Below are 19277 nucleotides of genomic sequence, written 5' to 3' on the forward strand. Positions count from 1 at the left end.
TTTTCTTAAAGATAATAAAGATTATTATTATTATTATGTTAGAAACGAACGAACGAATATTCATTCTCTGGCACTGCCAGGCTCAAGTTTAGTTGCAGAGAAACAAAATTCATTGTAGTCCCTTTATCAGTGTCCACTAAGGAATTTAATTTTCTGTTGATTTCTCGGGTCTGCAGCAGTAGGCTACCGCCCTCTGACAGACAACGAGATTCTTCTTAGGAATGTTAAGGGCCTTGAAGGTATCTGTGAAGTCATTTGTCATTATCTCCTCGGTTGATATTTAAATGGGGTTATATAGTTATTTCATAAACGCTTAATCTGCAAGCATAGGTTCCCATATTTTCTTTGTTTTTACTTTTCATTTTTTATTACATTTCGAGACAGTGGTACTGCGATATCAATAATTCTATCGTTTTTTTTTTTTTAGATCAGGGCGATTAAAATCTACCGTTTTGTCAGTCAAGTATAATAAATGATCAGTAGACTCGAGAACCTCTTGTGGCGAGTATTAGTTATTATTATTATTATGTTAGAAACGAATGAATATTCTTTCTCTGGCACTGCCAGGGTCGAGCTTCGTTGAAGTGAAACAAAATTCATTGTAGTCCATTTATCAGTGTCCACTGAGGAATTTTCCGGTGATGTGACAGGGCTGCAGCAGTTTAGTATTATTATTTTTTTTTATGATTACTATCATTGTTATTAAAGTTCTAGTTTAAAACATGGCCTTGTACTTTTCTTTTTTAAATGAAAATCGTTACTTTTAAATTAAGCTTACGTTTAAGTTTAACAATGATCATAACGAGGGGGCCTATATCTTCAGCTGTAACACCCCCCCCCCTCCTTTTTTTAAGAACAAAGAGCGAGTTCCAGGAACTACCAGGATCAAGTTGTGACTGGCGTATGAGAATTGTATATGTTCCGTTGACTTATATGAAATAGACTAGTCCAGACATATTGCTACATATTTCTTTCTTTTTTTTTTTCTTAGTAAAACAAAGATTACATCCTCCTTGGTACCACTTCCTGTTTTCCTATCACACAACACCTTTCAATCAAAACAGTCAATTAAATTCCCCCCCCCCTCAACCCCAAATTGTTTCGATGACTTGATTTGACAATGTGTTGTTTCGGCTTTCAATTGTAACCTAATAACAAGACAGACAGTCACGTGACGCGTCTCGTCTGTCTATTGATCGATCAATCTATTGGATCGTCCTGCAGGAGGTTTGGACTAGTAGGCCCTATGTAGATTGTCTTCAACTCTGAAGCATGTCAAACAGTTTACAAACATACTATCTATCTAATTGACTAACTGATTAAATTAAACTATCTAGCTACCTTCATGCCTGTCTACTTGCCATCCACCTAATCTTGTCTTATAAAATAGGCCTACAGACGTTACTTCAAAAACTACCCATCAAGGCTACCTATTCAGGACTTACCTAACTGCTTACCTACATATCTATCTATCTATCTATCTATCTATCTATCTATCTATCTATCTATCTATCTATCTATCTATCTATCTATCTATCTATCTATCTATCTATCTATATTTAATGTATTTCTACTCAAGACTTCGTTGTCCTTGAAGACCATCAGCTCAGGTTAACTAACTAACTAAACTAACCATAAGGATATTTAAATGCCTGCCTACCTGTTCGCCTACCTAACTTCCCACCTACCTACTTACCTAACTACTTGCCTACCCTCCTCTCTCTTCTTATCTTATAAAATACAGACGTTACTTTCAAAAAAAAAAAAAAAGATGATGATTACGTCCTACGCGTCATGCATCTAGTCATGCATGTTAACCGATGACTTAAATTCTGGCAAGTCATTGGTTTTCCTGGCTGACTCAGGCAACCCATTCCATGCTCTAATAGCACTAGGGAAGAAGGAGCATTTGTATAAATACTATTATATGGAACAGGAAATGTGTCTTTATCTTTGTGTCTTTCTGAGTAGTATGTGTTGCTTTTGTATTTGAAGATTATGGTTCAGTGTTTTATGTATAATTGCTACTTTACTTTTAAGTCTTCTATCATGAAGGCTCGAAGGGGTTCAATGAACACAGGCCCACGGCCACTAGGGGCGCACAGCCTGAAGCGTAGCAACAATGACGCAAAGGGGCTCATGCCCATGGGTCTATGACTCGTGAACAGCTGGAACCACCATGAAAACTTAGGGATGACACCTAAGTGAAAAAAATAAATGCACTTTAGTAAAAACTTATAATAAATAGAATTTAAAAAGCTCCCTCAAAATATTCTGAATGTCGTATCAAAATTTATATTAATTTCAATAAAACATTAACTAGTGTTTTAAGCTTTATAATGTAAGGAACCACTTTCCATCAGGTTTACTGTAAGTTGTAAATGTAATGGTGGCTAGCCCTAATAGTGCGTTTGAATTGATCATCGTTTCCATATCTTCAGTCTTTTTTTTTTATTGTATGTTTCATAAAACCCTTGTTAGTATTTACAGGTATGGGTAGGCGGGGAAGAGAGGATGGGGAGAGTTTGGTTAAAAAAAACAGACAAATTTATCACCTGGTCTGAAATCTATTTCTATTCAAGACTTGATTGTCCACGAAGACTCTCAGCTCGTGGTATCTATCGTGTCACGTGACTAGCAGGACAACATTCATTTGTCCTAACACATTAGACGACATGCCAACATCGAATATAGATCTAGGTCATCTTTAGCCACCCAGCACCACATTGGCTAATGTTGAAGTTGCTGTGAAAATGACAATGGCTTGTGGTATGGTCTGGCTGTAGGGTTGTCCTACAAGGTCAGATCAGTGAATCAACCTTCACGGTGGACTACGCTACTAGGCTAAACGTGGTATCGTAAAGCTTGCTACTTAGGCTACACTACAGCAGAAAGGTCCAAACAGAGTAGTGTATTTTTGTTTTTAATTTCATTGGTTTATAAACATTCGTTACCGTACTTAAAGTTTGAGTTTTTGGCACATCGGCACACTTTAGGCCATGTCGTGCCCTACCATACTAAAAGTGACACTATTCTGAGTTAAAGCGCTGGGCTTAAACACACACACACACACACACACATAGTTGACCTATAAGAATAGCAAAGAAAATTTCTATAAATAGAATGGATACATATAGTGAATATATATGTTAAAACCACAAACCAAGAGATTAGAGACAGGGTTACTGCAGCGATCGGACCCCATGATGACCTGCTAACTATTGTAAAAAAAAAACGCAAGCTAAAAATCTATGGCCATATCAAAAGACCTTCCTTCAGGGAACAGTACCAGGAAAAGAAGAAGAGGCAGACAGAGAAAGCGGTGGGAGGCAGTGGCGTAACTAAGGGGGGGGGATGGGGGGGGGGAGAATTTTAAAATCCCCCCGGGCCCCCACCTAGGGGGGGCCCCCAAATGGGTGTCCGAAATTTATTGTAAATACATAAATTAATATATTTGATTGACAAATAGTGTCAAAGGGTGTCTTTTTTTTTCAACATTTATGGATTAAATTTATCACAAAGACTAAACCTAGATCTAGGTTGACTTTGTTGACCTTTTAAAAATATTTTCTCCCACAGAGATCAAAGTTTTTTTTTTAAGTGTTAGTTTTACATTTTAAACTTTGTTGCCACGAATAAAACTGCATGATATACAGCGAATTCCAGGTATCTTGTTACCTTTACTAATAATAGATCTAAATGTCGAGTATTTTATGGCTACACTAATTAACCTGGAATCAAAATTTACAGAATAGAGTATAACAGATCCAAAAGTTATTCTTAATAATGCTAGAATAATCCATTATTTGGGTTTGGCGTCTATAATTTCAGAATTAAACTTCACACTCGAGTTATTACCCCTCTATTCATCTTTCCTCAATCCAATGGAAACTCTTTTATTTCCATCTAATCCTTTTGCTTTCGCAAAAAACATAAACAACAAACAATGACGTAATATCATATAATATTAGCACATCATTCCTTTTGAAGTTATTATCACACCCTTCCTTTTAAAGTTCTTAAAAGTGATATCTACTAGCAGGGCCTCCCTAGCATTTGCGGGGCCCTATGCGAAACGGATCGCGCGGGGCCTAGTCTGGGTAGGGATGAGCATAATGTCAAAATTATTTTTTTTTAATTAGAAAATAGGCCTACTTTCGTCTTTGCAATACATTTTTATCAAATGAAAGCTCGCAATGCCACTTTTTATTTATAGGCACCCCAAAATTTGAATTTCGTCTATTCTTTAGGAGATTTGAATAAATTCAAAAAAAGTTCAGGACTTTATCGTATATTTTGCTTTTCATGAGATTTCCTGGAGGCCCTGGAAAATCAGGCGGTCACGAAAACCCTGTTATTTTATATACGTTATAATGGTTTAATTTAATAATGTAAACTTAGAATTAGCGCGGGTCCTATGAAAGCGCGGGGCCCACTGTCACCGCATAGGCTGCAGTGGCCTAAGGCCGGCCCTGTCTACTAGGAACTTTAACAATTCGTCCACTTCTGGTTGTCTTGACTGGCACAACAAGTTCTCTAGACGTTGGTCTATAACTGTCTGTTTCGTTTCTTCCAACAGTTTGCAGTTCATTGTCTCCATCGGTATCATAGTACCCAGAGATTTCTTCATCGAAACTCTTATTCAAAAAGCGTTGATTTCTTCTGTATGTTTTTCCGTTTGTCTTTATGATGTAAGATCTGGGTGCTGAATGTTTTTTTATGACAACTGCTTTCTGCCATGTTTGACCTAGACGAACTCTCCGACAGTATAATCTTTAGGTAGTCTTGCTTTTGCATTGTATTTCCCTTTGCTTTTCATCTGTCGTTCGTTGAGTAATGTCTCTGCATTTTCAGCTACCGATGGTTTCAATAGTTTGGGATCAGTTGGAATGATTCCCTGAGTCTTCTACTCGTCAGCAGTTGTGATGGTGAATACAACAGTCCACTTTTCGGAGTATTTCTATACTCGAGCATAACGAGATATGGATCTTTCCCACTTTTGTATGCTCTGAATCATTTTGCGCACAAAACATAAACAACCAACAATGACGTAATACCATATAATATTAGCACAGAATCTTCTTCATGCAGTGGAAAATTAAGAATTTTTTGCCTATCTTGAATTCTGGTCAAAGCTCTTGAGGCCAATTAATATAGTTCAGAAGAAACTACAAAAGTCTGGACTGCATATACGGGAAGCTGCTAAAGAAATTAGTACCCTTTCATGCTTTCTGCAAAATGATGAGAAACTGACAAAAAACCAATCCATTGAAAAAGCAAAAGAAGGTAGTGAATACTATGGATTACCTGTAATCAAAACAACCAGAAGAAAGAAAAGACTTGATGGGAAGTTGAGTTATAATGTAGGACTGTCAATAGAACTGCAATTCAAACGTGTTGCGACAGAAGTGCTGGACAGATTTCATATGGAGATGAAGAGCAGATTTCAAAGGTTGGAAAGAAAATGGATACCTTTGGGTTTCTTCTTGAACCAAGACACCTGTTAGATGAAGACGCGCTTATGACAAACTGTGCTACGTTTCCTGTTTGTATGATGAAATAAATGCCAAATCCCTTTTTCAATAATGTCATTGATGCTCGAGCATTTTTCATCAACAAACCAGTAATACAATCACCAATAGACATATTGAGGAAACAGGCTTCATATGGTAATTACGTGTGCTCAAACTTTGCAACCTCCTCCGAATACTGCTAACTCAGGCCACTTCCATTACGTCATGTGAGAGATCATTCTCAAAGCTCAAGTTCATCAAAAACTATCTCAGGAGCACAATGACACAAGAAAGGCTTATCATGGCTTTAATATCAGTGAAGTCACAAATACTAGAAAGTATTGATGTAGTTGATGTTATAGATGTCTTTGCTGCACAGAATGCACGACGTGAAGCGATATCAATTTAGATTTGTCACTTGTGCATTATTTAACTAATAAATAAAGGTATTATTCATTAAAAGAGTCTTGATTACTTTTTGTTAAGTTTACTGATATACTGAACCAATTGGATTTGGGGCGTATATATTTTTGCGTACATTATCCCATGTCATATGTCGAATGTCAAAATGTAAGGGGCCCCCAAAGAGGTCAATCCCCCCGGGCCCCCAAATCCCTAGTTACGCCCCTGGTGGGAGGACAACTTAAAAGAATGGACGGGCATGCCATTGAATGAGGTTTTAACTAAGGCTAAGAACAGAGAGGAATGTAGAAGGACGGTCGGCGAATCTTGCGTGGTGCCCTAACGGTCCAGCAGACTAAAGGATAGGTAAAAGGTAAAAACATGTTAAAGAAATAAAGACACTACTTCCCAATCCAAAATCCCCATGCAGAATTCAAGACTATTGCAATGAGAGCGCATAGCCATAGGTCAGGCTGACTCAGGCTGCAGTTTTATGTCTGTATAGAACGATAAAAAACAAAACAAAAAAAATGTTTAGATTTGTTTTTTCAAATTATTAGTACCTTTTAATAGTGAGACAGTTTTATCAATCTGATAAGAGTAAGCATTGCAATGATAAAAGGTTATCCTCAAATATTCCTAAATGTTTCATATGCAAACTAATATAGAATAATTAGCATTTAAAACTTTAATTCCGTGAGTTAGACTGTGAATAACGAATAGCTGACAAATTATAAACAATCTTATGTTTGTTTGTAAAATGTTTTACATGTTTCGGATGTTCCTTCAGAGTTGAAGATAATTACTTCCTAGTCCAAACCTCCCGCAGGACGACGGGGGATGGGAGCGGGCAGGGTTTGAACTCTGGACCATCGATAAATCTGAACGACAGTCCAGCGCGCAAACCGCACGACCAGGCAGCCATCTTATAACCTTAACACCTAGTTGTGTTATACACTCCGGTACTAACAATCAGAAGGGCAAAGTCCCACACACTCTTTGTTTTTTGTTTTTTTTTTCCTTTAGGAACACTCTGAACTTCAACAAAATCATTACATTTTTTTTTAGTTCTGGGTTGAAAAGGGACTCGCTAAAACATTTCCTCCCCCCTCCCTCTTTTTTATTTTCGAAACGAAACCTTTACCTGTTAAAGACCAGTTCAGACTATATTTTAGTTTCTAGGAGAGATGTACACAACACCAGATTAAGTTTAAAAACATAGCAAAAAAAGCAGCAAATATATTGTAAGATAAGCCTAGTTTAAATTTATAACCAATTATTCACACCAGTTATATAATTTTTCTTTTTTTTTCTTTTTTCACACAAGAGTGCGACCGCTCCCGACTCCACATCCAAAAACAGCATCAAAGGCTTACACATGTTTGTGTTGAATAAAAGATACATTGTACATGAGGTGACGTAAATATTTACGACTAATGTGTGAATAGAAGCAGTCAACTCTAACAGCTGAACACATTTCCTTGCACACTATCTTCTTCAATGTTGAGTGTTCAGAGGAGTAGTCCTATATTTGTGATGAACTTCGCGGTTTCCAGATCTGGCAGCTCTCTTGTTCCTTTGTGGGGTGTTGAGGCCAGTGTCTTGTTCGGGCCTCTCAATAGAGTAAGCAGCTTTGATCGGCATTCTCTGGCGATGCTCCACAATGGCAGATCTTACTTGTCCCTATTTTTATCTTCCGGAACTGAAGGATGGATACGATAACAGTTTCACCGTAACTGCAATTGACAGTGTTGGATAGCAACCAATCCACTTTTTTTTTTTTTTTATAATTAGAAATCGGCCATGTTGGCGGTAGAAATGGCTGACTGTTTACACGACGAAATAAATGGATTAGTTTAATTCTCTTCTCTTGTATAATACAGACGTTACTTCAAAAAAGAAGTGATACCCACACTTTATCTACCTGGGGTGGGGGTCATCAAAAAAATTAAAGACACCTGTCACGGTCCGCACCACCTCCAAAATGTCTAATGGAGCAGAGTGCAGTGGGTCAGAACGTGTCGGTCAGAAGCAGGGCTGAATTTAAGTAAGCGGAGGCGCCGGGGCAGGATATTGTGGAGGCTCCTTCCCTAAAAATAAATCACACTTATGAATAATAATAGGCCCACTTTGAGATAAGCGCACCCTGTGGCGATTACTGCTCAAACTTCCAAGCCGAAATTGAGGCAATTACCATAGCACTTCAGACAGTGGAAAACAAATTATATGAAGGAGTGCAACCACCATCAGATATTGTTGTCTTTACAGACTCCCAATCTACTCTGCAAGCACTTAACAGCAGCACCTCAAACAGCCCAAGAGAGTTGACAACACTAATTGTGATAATCCATCAGATGATATCAAAATTAAATATCAATATCACACTACAGTGGATCCCTGGACACATTGGCATCATGGGAAATGAAAAGGCAGGTAGACCTACTTATAAAACATGCCATGTTTTAGAAGAAAGAGATTTCTTGTACATGTAGGCCTACCTAATCTCATTTTCCTTCTTTAAAAAATAATTAAACATGCATAGTGAAGTAAAAGGGCAAGGCTCTGGGATGACGCACTGCCGTAACTACGGAGCTGCGTCTATTTATTACGACTTAGCTACTCCCAGACTCTTCATTAACCACGGTTGCCAACCGCAAGATTTCAAGTATTAATTGTCGGTTTAAAAAAATGCGAAACATAAATATGAAACAAACAAACGTAAAAGTATCAGACCTGTCGAAGTTCGGATATTTTGTTTCATCTCTATTGTGGGGGATCCTCTCCTGTGGAGATCCCCCTGGGCAGTAGCCCTAACTGCCCTTCTTTAAATCCGGCCCTTGACTGATAAGTTTCTTTTGGGGCTGATAGCAAATCGTCATGGAATAGCTATGGCCCTCGGGTCGTCGTTTTGGTTTAGAAACGCGGAACTAACGTATATTCGTGCATATACCCCACACACACATATTACAAAATAAGTAAAAACAAAATCGTACAACCCGCACCCGTATATACCCCGCATGTACAAAGCGTGACTTGCTGCAAACTATCGGTACATAAAGTACTATCATCGGTACTATTTGTTTTCTTGAGGGTTATACTTGTTTATAAGGAGATGCTCATAAAGCTTTCCGATGTACATTTCACAACCACATATCTAACTATAGGAGGTAGGATCCATAGTTTCTGCTATATTTTGTTTATGAGTAAAACACATTTTGTATACCCCGCACAGCCGCATCGGGGAAATTACATAATCCGCGGGTTATATGCGAGTAAGACAAAAAAAAAGGGGGGGTTGGTGGTACCCGGGTATTTACTAAAAATGAGCGTGCTTTGCTTTGTTGACTTAACAATGACAACGAGTCTAACGCACTAGTTACTCAATGTTAATCTTGCTAGGTTTGGCTAAACTTCATTAGCGTTGTTTGCCATCTGTGTTGTTCGTTTCAAGGGACAATGGCAGTTAATGGATGCGACTAACAGCAGATGCTTCTCCTACTTTATGTTCAACCATTGTCGCATTCATTGTTTACTCTGAAGCAATGGTTCTCAAACTGCGGTGCGCTTACTTAGAGGCGGTGCGCGGGGCCCCGTGTGAGTGTCATATCAGGGCCACGAATATTTGCACGATGTGCTGACGGTGACCAAAGTACAAATTCGCTTAATCACTTCTGTATAGCGCTACTTGCAATAAGCCTCTCTTTAGTAGACCCAGTTGGACTGGGGTATATAAATGTTTGTAATATGTTTGACATGTTATAATAATTATAGCTTTTATATAGCGCTACTTTCATGCTTAAAGCATGCTCAGAGCGCTATGGTCCTATCTCATTTGTGGACCAGTTGGGAGGGGGGTATCTGGAAGAAGGTTTGTCAGTGCTGCCTTTAGGCACTTATTAAACACAACTCTGCTCGAGTCGGGTGTCGAACCTCGAGCCCCCTTCATATATAGCCAAGTTTAAGCGTACTTAGCCTCTCGACCACGCTTCGGATGTTCCGGCAGAGTTGAAGATAATTTACTTCCCAGTGCAAGTCTCTCGGAGGATGGGAGCGGGCAGGATATGAACCCGGGATAAATCCGAACGACAGCCTAGCGCGCATACCTACCGCACGACTAGGCAGCATAAGTTTTCTGTGCGGCCTCAGAAGGGATTCCAACTTGAGCCACTTTATATGCAACATTCCATTCAGTCATTTTCATGGGTTGATATGTATGTGCATACAGAATTTAAAGTACCGGTATATGGCGAACATGAAAAATAGAATTTCTTGCCAACTCCTCTTCGTTACTCTAATGTATAAAAAACAAACAAAAACACCTCTTGTTTCTTAATTTGTATTTTAAATCAATTCATGCAAATAACTTGATTTGACAAAGACACCAACATCTCATGTACAAATGACAACATGCGGATTTTTTGTTGTCTTTACACTTGCTATAATTAACATACACAGGACTTAACAAGATGCCAATGCCAGTCAATTCAAACAGAGACACGATACACCTGAGCTATTTCTTGCCTCGCATGACCTAAGTAATTTACACAACATACATTCTACAGAAGATGCATGAGCTATACAAGTTGAGAGCTTCTTGCATTGTGTTAGCCTAAAACTCTCATAAGTCTAAAGGTAGATCAATTAACAAATCAATTTTCCTTAAATTATAGGCCCTACCAATACTTCCGAACCGGGGGTCCTGAGTTCAAATCCTGGGATTTTTTATTTCTGGATCTTTGGACGCCTCTGAGTCCACCCAGCTCAAATGGGTACCTGACATTAGTTGGGGAAAAGTAAAGGCGGTTGGTCGTGGTGCTGGCCACATGACACCCTTGTTAACATTAAGTAAGTATTTTTATATTTATGACTCAACTAAAAAGGCCAACTGTGAAGTTTCAATCTGCTAAATAAATTAACAACAAAAACTTAAAAGTAATGGAACTGCTTTTTCTGTAGAATGTATTTTTTTTTTGTTAATTACTTTACATAATGTTCAGAACTTTCCTTGCTTGATTAAAATTAAAAAAAAAAAATTACAAATGAGTCATCCAAAATACACAGATTAAAACATTCAAAATATATACATATATGAAACAGCTATATTGAGGCCATAATCCAAATGTATACAGTCTACAAGACAAACAGGATTTGATAATATACAGTGAAAGCTAAATTAAAAAAAAAAATCTTGACTAATATAACCATCAAACCATTTGTAGTTATAGAGACCAGGCAATAAAACTATGCAATGAGACAAAGACTTTCAATACATGTCTAGTGGTATAAATATCAGAGACAATAGTTTGTGCTGTTGCTCTCGGCTAGACAGTTTAAAGCTCACAAGGAAATAATAATAACAAACAATAATACAAGATGCTGTCAACTAACAGCTAAGAATTTGTGAACCATTAAGATTTAAAATATAATAGTAATAATAAAATGAGCAGATTGATTCCCAACCCAACATTCAATACAATTTAAACCCACATCCTTTTACTGGTATAACTAAATCCATCCCTAAATCTATCTATATATATATTAGTAAATAATAACTAATTAGTTATATAAGTATCACAAAAAATCACTAATCTTTAAATATGTTTGGTTCTAAAATTTAATAAAAATATTAAAAACAATTAATTCAAAACGTTAAAAATAATTGTTTTAAAACTCAAGTCGACTAATGCTTGCCTTATCATCTAATACAGCAAATGTTCTAACCAATCTAATCAATAAGTTATAAACCCCTAATTCTTCTATTTTGATTAATTTACATATTTTCACATTTCCATGTATTTTAAGAGTGCTTTGTAACACTAAGTAAAATCATCCAGTGCAACTAAGTCACTCTATATTAGTTAACACTACACTATTAGAAACATTAAAAAAAAACTTGATTAACACAAAACTTATACAATAAAGAACAGCTTTTAACAATGATTTGATTAAAATACCATTAATGTTCATGAGTATTTGTGGATTATAAAACGTAACACATTCAAGTTGTTAAGTAAAGAATGCTTTGAATAGCATTATATAATGAAGTTATTAAAAAGTTAGTGTATTAAACAAATACAACTGCACAAATGGAGTTGTTGAAAAAAAAAAAAAACACAAACCAGAAAGAAAGAGAAAAAAAGAAAAACTATTAAGTACAAACCAAAGGAATTAAGTTGATGAATACTGCAAATCTTATACAAAGTAAATTACCCTTTTATGTTTGCATTCCATAAATAAGGACTAGCAGATTGTTGGTACTTTAACAGGTGTTAACAAAATGTATCAGCAATGTTATCAGGATTATCAAACTGATCCATTTTCAGTGGTTTTATAGGGATCATCCACAGTTATAATATGAATCCTATGTCACAACACTGTTAACCTAATAAATAAGTGTGCCATGTTCTCTCCAGCAATGTTGTAATAGGCTACATTTTAACAATGGTATCAAATGAATAGAAACAAAAAAAAAAAAATATATAGCTGACTAGTTGAGGAAGAACAGATTGCATCAATGGATGACAACCTAGGTTACTTTGCAAGCATGCACAGCAGGTAACACAATTATCAGGCTTGAAAACAAAACAGTAGGCAAATAAATTGTAAAGAAAAACATAAATAGCAGTAGCTCTTGATTGATTTATAAATATTATTATCAATATTATTTTAGGTTTGTTTAAAATGTTAGAAAAGTTCTTTGCAAAATTAGTGATACAAGCTTATTACAATAAAAATAGTAAAAACTATTAGACTATATCATTTCTGTGACTGGATCGAACTGAATCATATAAATATTTGAGCATTCTACTAAATGTTAATCTTAATGTCGAAGTTGGAGAATTCAGAATAACACTCAACTAATGCACACATTGCCACAGCTTAATATTAAATGATTGAATATAGCGAAATTAACTGTTAAATTAAAAATTACACAATAAAACAGATTTTAAAAGTAAGTTACTAAAACAGAACAAAAATTAGTGGTCAAGAGAAAACAGTTTCTTCATCACAGATGTTTAAGAATACATGTTTTAATAATGATTAAAAATATGTGTAAGCAACTGATGTGAAAAAAAAAATGTCTTCAGTTAAATATATAACAAATAAAAATACTTGATAATGAAATGACTCAGCTTACAGTATCATCACTGAAATAAATAAATCACCAAAAGCACGCAAGATGTTATACAATAAATAGCCACAATGTACTGTAGGCATAAAATACTGGTATAGTTAACAACCAATAAGGTTTGTAATTTTTAAATGACTTATGTGTAGGACAATATAATTAATGGCCCTATAGTTGACTATTATGTTATTTTAAATAATAAGAGAGACTTGAGGATTAATTACAAAAACATGTTATTTCCTCTATAACTATCAAAAAGGTTTCTATTCAGTTTGACAGAGTCTCAAACTTAAACTGCGTGATCAATGTTTTCAAATTGATATTAAAAACCCTTAGCAAATCAAATCAAAGTGCATAATATTCATATTCTATTTAAAGTTTTTTTTAAATTAATTAGTCCAATCCACCTTATTCAAAAAGATAAATACAGCTATGAAATGACAAGTGTAAACTGGGGTGTTTCAATACAAATATATTCACATTCAAATAATCGATATAAAGCTGTACAATTTAACCACCACAGCAGATCGATTTAGGCTATAATTAAACTTTCTAAATGTGAAGGAAAATTTTCAAAATAAAATTAGAATTAATTTCAAACAGTGAAAATTAAAGACCAACTTAAAAATGTGTCAGCATTTAAATTTATACTAAAATATATCAGAAAAGACCTACAGATTTTTAGTAAGCATGCATCAAAGCATTAACTTTATACTAAAAGATATCAGAAAAGACCTACAGATTTTGGTAAGTATGCATCAAAGCATTTAAGTACAAAGAGTTAAAAATTATCACAACTAAACAGCAATGACATTTGGAAATTTGAAAGTAAAAAAACATTTTTAAGGTTTAACATCAAACAAAAAAAGTTGGCAAGAGAATGTTTGAGCTTCATCACAAGGAAGACTTTTTTTCCGAGGGTTTTCTAAATGACATGCAACAAGCGCAAGCTCATGTCATTAAGTTGTACTCTGACATTACAAGTCTATAAGGTACAACTTAAACTTCATAATTATCTATGAACATATATCTAAATAACTTCATTGAAACAGTCTTAGATAAACGTTTAGTTTTAAAAGAAAAACAACTTTAATTGTCATACAAAATTTAAAGCAAAATAACTCAATAATAATTCTAAAGAAACTTTAGTGAGAACACATTTTTAGAAAATAACTTAAAAAAAAAATTTATTAGTATAATAAGGTATTAGAATTTTTAAGCATGTCTTCATGAAAAAAAAAAGAGATACATATGAAAATAATGAACTTCAAATATTTAAATAATGCAAAGAAAAAAAAAAAGGGAACAAAAACAATAAGAAGTTTAAAAAATGGAAGAGCAACTAAACGGTCAAGTTTAAGAAAGCTTTTTAGTCATCTTTCTGTGACCGGACCAATATATGGGATATTCTTCTGTGGCCAATTTATTTTTAAAGATAATCTAGAAGCTCTAAGCAAATGTACAACGACAAAAAAGATTTATGTAAACATACGGGTTGCAATATGCCATTTGGTCTTTTGTTTTTATTTAAAAGCAAATACCCTGAAACCATTGCACAGCTTTTGAAGCTATAATTGATAAGTCATTTTTTTTACTCAACATAGAACACCAAAATGTAATGTTATACATATACATTTAATTTTGTTCATAATTCAGACCACCATTTGCTTATTCAAGTTACATATGATGTTTAAATGTAGTCAATGCCAGTGAACAGTGAATTCATAATAAACACACAAAAAAGCCGGTATTTCAGACACATTCTTGAAGCAATAAAAATTCACTCTGCTGTAAAAAACAAAAGTTACTGAACGAAGATTGAAACTATTGCAAGCAATACTATTGTTGTTAACACTTTTGAGAGAAGTAATTTTGTCTAAATTGGACTTCAGGCAGTATGGCAGCAATTTTTATTGCAAGAGCAAAATGTGAGAAATTATGAATGAATTTACAATATACAATATAATGAATTTACATTTAGCTTTGAGTCACGAGGAAGATTTTACAATTTTCTCATAAAGAGAACAAAATGAAGCAGGGAAAAAAAAACAAATTGATTAACCACCCAACTCATTGATTGGATAATAATTTTAATAAAATGTTTGGATGAAAAGTCTTATTAATAGCAATTAAATTCAAAATTATGCACCTCTTTGTATATATAGTGCCTTTTTGTAAAATGAGCTTAAGCTGATTAATTGCTGAAAAGCATTATTCTGATGTGTCTCACTTTAACAAATCAATGTATTTTCAAATTAAGTGGGATATGATCACATCAAACTTCACTAATTTTAAATAAAGGATCAAGTAAGTGCCATACTGTTTACAAAATAAGTGTAAAAAAAAATTATACATATAAATACAAAAGAACTTTCCAATAAGCTTGATGAAATTTATATTATATTTCTTCTATGTTTTGTTCCAATATTTAATGAACAAAAAAACTGAATCAACACTATGATGAAGCATCACATTTATTCACTGAAGTCCCATTTCTGGGATGCTTTCCATTGGTCATTTCTGAGCCATTCATTTTTTCAACTGCACCATTCACTTTCTGCTCTTGTCTATTTGATGGTCTTTTGACTCTGGAGTATGGGCCTATTTCAGGGTCAAATATGAAATCCCAAATTACCTTAATCCATGAATGGTGGCAAGGTAAGTTGTTGTAGTATTCAGGTGCAATCTTACGTACCTTTGAGAAAAAAAAAAAAAGCATTAAAGAAAGATAAAAGAGTATATATATATATATATTATACACACAAATATTTAATTTTTTAAAAATTTCTCTACTTCAGGAATCACTGAGAGTCTTGATTTAAGGTAAAAAAAACAAAAAAACTGGTTGAATGAAACTAAGAAAAGAATGAGTTACACGAAAAGGAACATTAATAAAGTTTAAAAAAAAAAAGAAATAAAAAAGCACTTCACTTTAAAAAATGAATTAGAAGATTCTGTACATTATCTATATAGTACTAATGTCAGGGCAAGCTTTGGACATCTAGTCAAACTAAGCAGCTGCCTAGGGCCTCCAATAGGGATTAAAAGATTTTTTTAGAGAACAAATTGCAAAACATGGATCAAATCTCAAACATAACAGATCTCTATGGCTCTATATCTACTAGCCTCTCAGTCTACTGTTATTCAAGGTTATATCATATTATTATTATTCACGAATGTTCAGAACTCTATTATACTACATATGTTATAAGATCATCGTTTCTACCTTTCGGTGATCATGAAACGTCTGTTTGTGCTATTGGCACTATTATGCCTATAATGAATTTAACTTTTTTTTTTCATTTAGATATATAGATAAAGGAAGATTTTTGATTCATTGCATATTTTTCAGTCTTAACTTTTTGTTTTTCTATTTCATTTGGGGCCATAGTAATCACTTGGCCAAGGGTCTCCAATTACTTCAGGCCGGTCCTGCTAATCTGTTTGTAAATGATACTCCAACGTTGCAGAGAATGTAGTAAAAGGGAACTCAAATGAGGGGCTTAGAGTTAAAGGAAATGGGTATTGAAAGGGTTTAGTGATGAGCTGTGAAAGTTCATGTCAATTTCTTTTTTTAAATCTGCCTTTTTTCCCCTTACCATGCCTACCCAAATTCAAATTAAATTATCATTTATTATGCATATATAGGTATATCATGATGTTTATAAATCTTTAAGGTATATAACATATATCTATTTTATCTAGTAGTCCTGACTACTAAAAGTTGCCTCCTGAAGAAGATTATATTGAAAAGGTACCGGAAGGGCTCAGGGCTATTTAAAAATTTTCTTAAACTACAAAACTGCCATTTTTACAACTGATTACTTTCTTGATCATTTCATTAATTTATACTTTGATGGATGAATTTTAAAAAGGTATCTTTTAGTTTTAAGACTTTCAAATATAATGCACTGTAAATACTAAATGGAAGACATAAAGAAGAAATCATTTTCAGGACTTAAAGAAATGTTCTGCTGGCCCACACATTTCAATAGAAGCCTAAATGTTATGAAAATCTGTCCAGCCTTTTTTTATTACAAGGCTATCAAATAGGAAACTCTTACCTCTGGGAGTCGAGAGCCAGGGATGTTTGGAAAATCATGGTGCTCGTTATGATATCCTACATTCCATGTCAGCCAGTTCAGAGGTCCATAATAAGAATATGTTTCATAACCCTTAACAAACATGTAATGTTCTGAAATGAAGTGTCCTGCTAAAGGATGAAGCCCAGTGGCCATGAAACTTCCAACAACTAGATATGCCAAAGCTTTAAAGCCAACATAATGATATAGAAGGTAATCAAATGAAAACTGAAGGATAATATTTGTTATCTCCAGCAAGCACATCGGCTTTGGATTCACAAAAAAAGGACGAATGGAGTAAAACCAAGGCTGTAAAATCACCCAAAAAAATTTATGCAATGTCCTGGTAAAAAATTTAGTCTCAAATGCCGAAGGAATGTCTACATCCATTAGTTCATCTCCTTGATAACGATGGTGATCCAAATGATATTTCTTAAATGAAATGGACATGGGTACAGCTATTGGAAGATTGGCGAAGAAGCCAAAAATTCTATTCCGCAGTGGATAAGCGTGACCAAAGGCAAGGTTGTGTGAAATTTCATGAATAGCCAGAGTAAGAGAGTGATTAACAGTTCCACCAAAAACATAGGCGAAAAAAAGTATTGTGGACCATGATTGGTCATTAATGGCATAGCAAACAATCAGTTGGAAGATGACCATAAGAGTCACAATATACTTGAATTTTGTATCCACTTTCATCAATTTCTTCATTTCAGGATACTTGGCTGAAAAAAAACAATAACATGAACTTAATCACTGAATTGAATACTAAAGTAGATCTAAAAATGCATGATATGTGATATAAAAGAATCAATCAGTGCAAAATATTATGTATATATATACAATATGTATGTATATGGTATGTTAATGGTAACTCTAACATTCTCAAATGGACTCAAAAGCCATTCTTTAGAATTCCCTACATCTACATTTTAAGGTTAAGTAGGAAATACAGAACAATCAGGTTAATTAGACTTGTTGGGACTGTGATCCAATTAATGAGATCTATCTATATACTAATATAGAATAGATCTATATACTAATACTAATATAGATCTAATACTATAACTATAATCTATCACATCAGAGACTTCAGAGAGGTAGAATCTAGATCAATTGAACTGGATCTAGATTAATGTAATAGTAATGTAATTATACTCAGACTGTATCTAGAATCTAGTGACTAGAATAATAGTCTTAGTACTCTTAGTCTTAATCAGTCAACTCTAATGATTTACTATTTAGGTTAGTTTAGATTTAGAGATAATAGACCTAGATTCTAGATCTATATTTTATAAAAAGTTAAAATAGAAATTAGAATCTAGGACCTAGATCTACTTTAGTTTATTAATTAGTATAATAATCTATAACTATAAATAAACTATAATTAATATAATTATTATTAAATTTATTAATTAAATTAAATATTAGAAAAATAATTTATAATATTATAACTAATTATATTAAACTAAACTATATTTATATTATTATATTTATATAGATCTACAATTACATCATCTAGTTACCTAGAATCTCTTTTCTTCTTGAAGCATGAGGTTCTTCGGTAAATTTCCATTCAAAGTCAGTTCTTGAGACTTTTGCACCCATTTTTTGTTCTTTATAGATCTAGGACTGCCGACAGTACAATAACCATGACCATACTCTATCAACGTGATGCACCCCGACTGAATCACTCGACTTCCTCTTAGAGTAGCCTACTAGACTAGATGTATTATGACGACAAAGGTTACATGAATATGCATGTCCCAGGCACTTTGACCCCTACGGAAATCCCCGCTAATAACACTAGTTATATGGCCAGAAAAGACTGCTTAGAAATTGACTTGATTTTTTTTTTTACTGAGATTTACGTTAGTGATTTCTTTTACAAACAGAGCGAGATTTACTTTGACGACTTTTTTCCCCTACAAACTCAGAGAGATTAACTTTAATTTTTAAAAAATCAGTTTCTACTTTTCGGTTTTCAATCTAGATCTAGTTCTATATTTGAGTTACCTAGGCCCAGAAACGTTGGAAATATTTGCAGTTATATCTTATCATATCTATTCTATATATAATTCTCTTCTTCCCTCAACAGTTTGAACGAGAAGTAAAGGATAGATCACTCGATCTCTTATTTCTGCGGATAGT

General features: G+C 34.2%; 1 protein-coding gene across 1 annotated transcript; it reads right to left on the reverse strand.

Moving 5' to 3' along the window:
• Positions 1–10237: 10237 nt before the first annotated feature.
• On the reverse strand, positions 10238–18855 carry LOC106079203 (sphingolipid delta(4)-desaturase DES1-like). Its single transcript, XM_056023179.1, has 3 exons — positions 18653–18855; positions 17109–17851; positions 10238–15739 (listed from the first exon to the last, which is right to left on the reverse strand). Exons 1-3 carry the CDS (start codon positions 18732–18734, stop codon positions 15500–15502), a joined length of 1065 nt encoding a protein of 354 aa, XP_055879154.1. The 5' UTR covers positions 18735–18855; the 3' UTR covers positions 10238–15499.
• Between the last annotated feature and the right edge of the window lie 422 nt (positions 18856–19277).

This window comes from Biomphalaria glabrata, chromosome 3 (assembly GCF_947242115.1).
Source record: "Biomphalaria glabrata chromosome 3, xgBioGlab47.1, whole genome shotgun sequence".
Classification (NCBI taxonomy): domain Eukaryota; kingdom Metazoa; phylum Mollusca; class Gastropoda; family Planorbidae; genus Biomphalaria; species Biomphalaria glabrata.

What these genes read in the sequence shown, in the direction of transcription:
- LOC106079203 (XM_056023179.1), bottom strand. Translation starts at nt 18,734, where the DNA reads ATGGGTGCAAAAGTCTCAAGAACTGACTTTGAATGGAAATTTACCGAA. An exon ending in AAGAAGAAAAGAGATTCTAG is followed by an intron (nt 17,852 to 18,652) that starts GTAACTAGATGA and finishes GTTTTTTTTCAG; the next exon opens with CCAAGTATCCTGAAATGAAG. An exon ending in CTGGCTCTCGACTCCCAGAG is followed by an intron (nt 15,740 to 17,108) that starts GTAAGAGTTTCC and finishes TTTTTCTCAAAG; the next exon opens with GTACGTAAGATTGCACCTGA.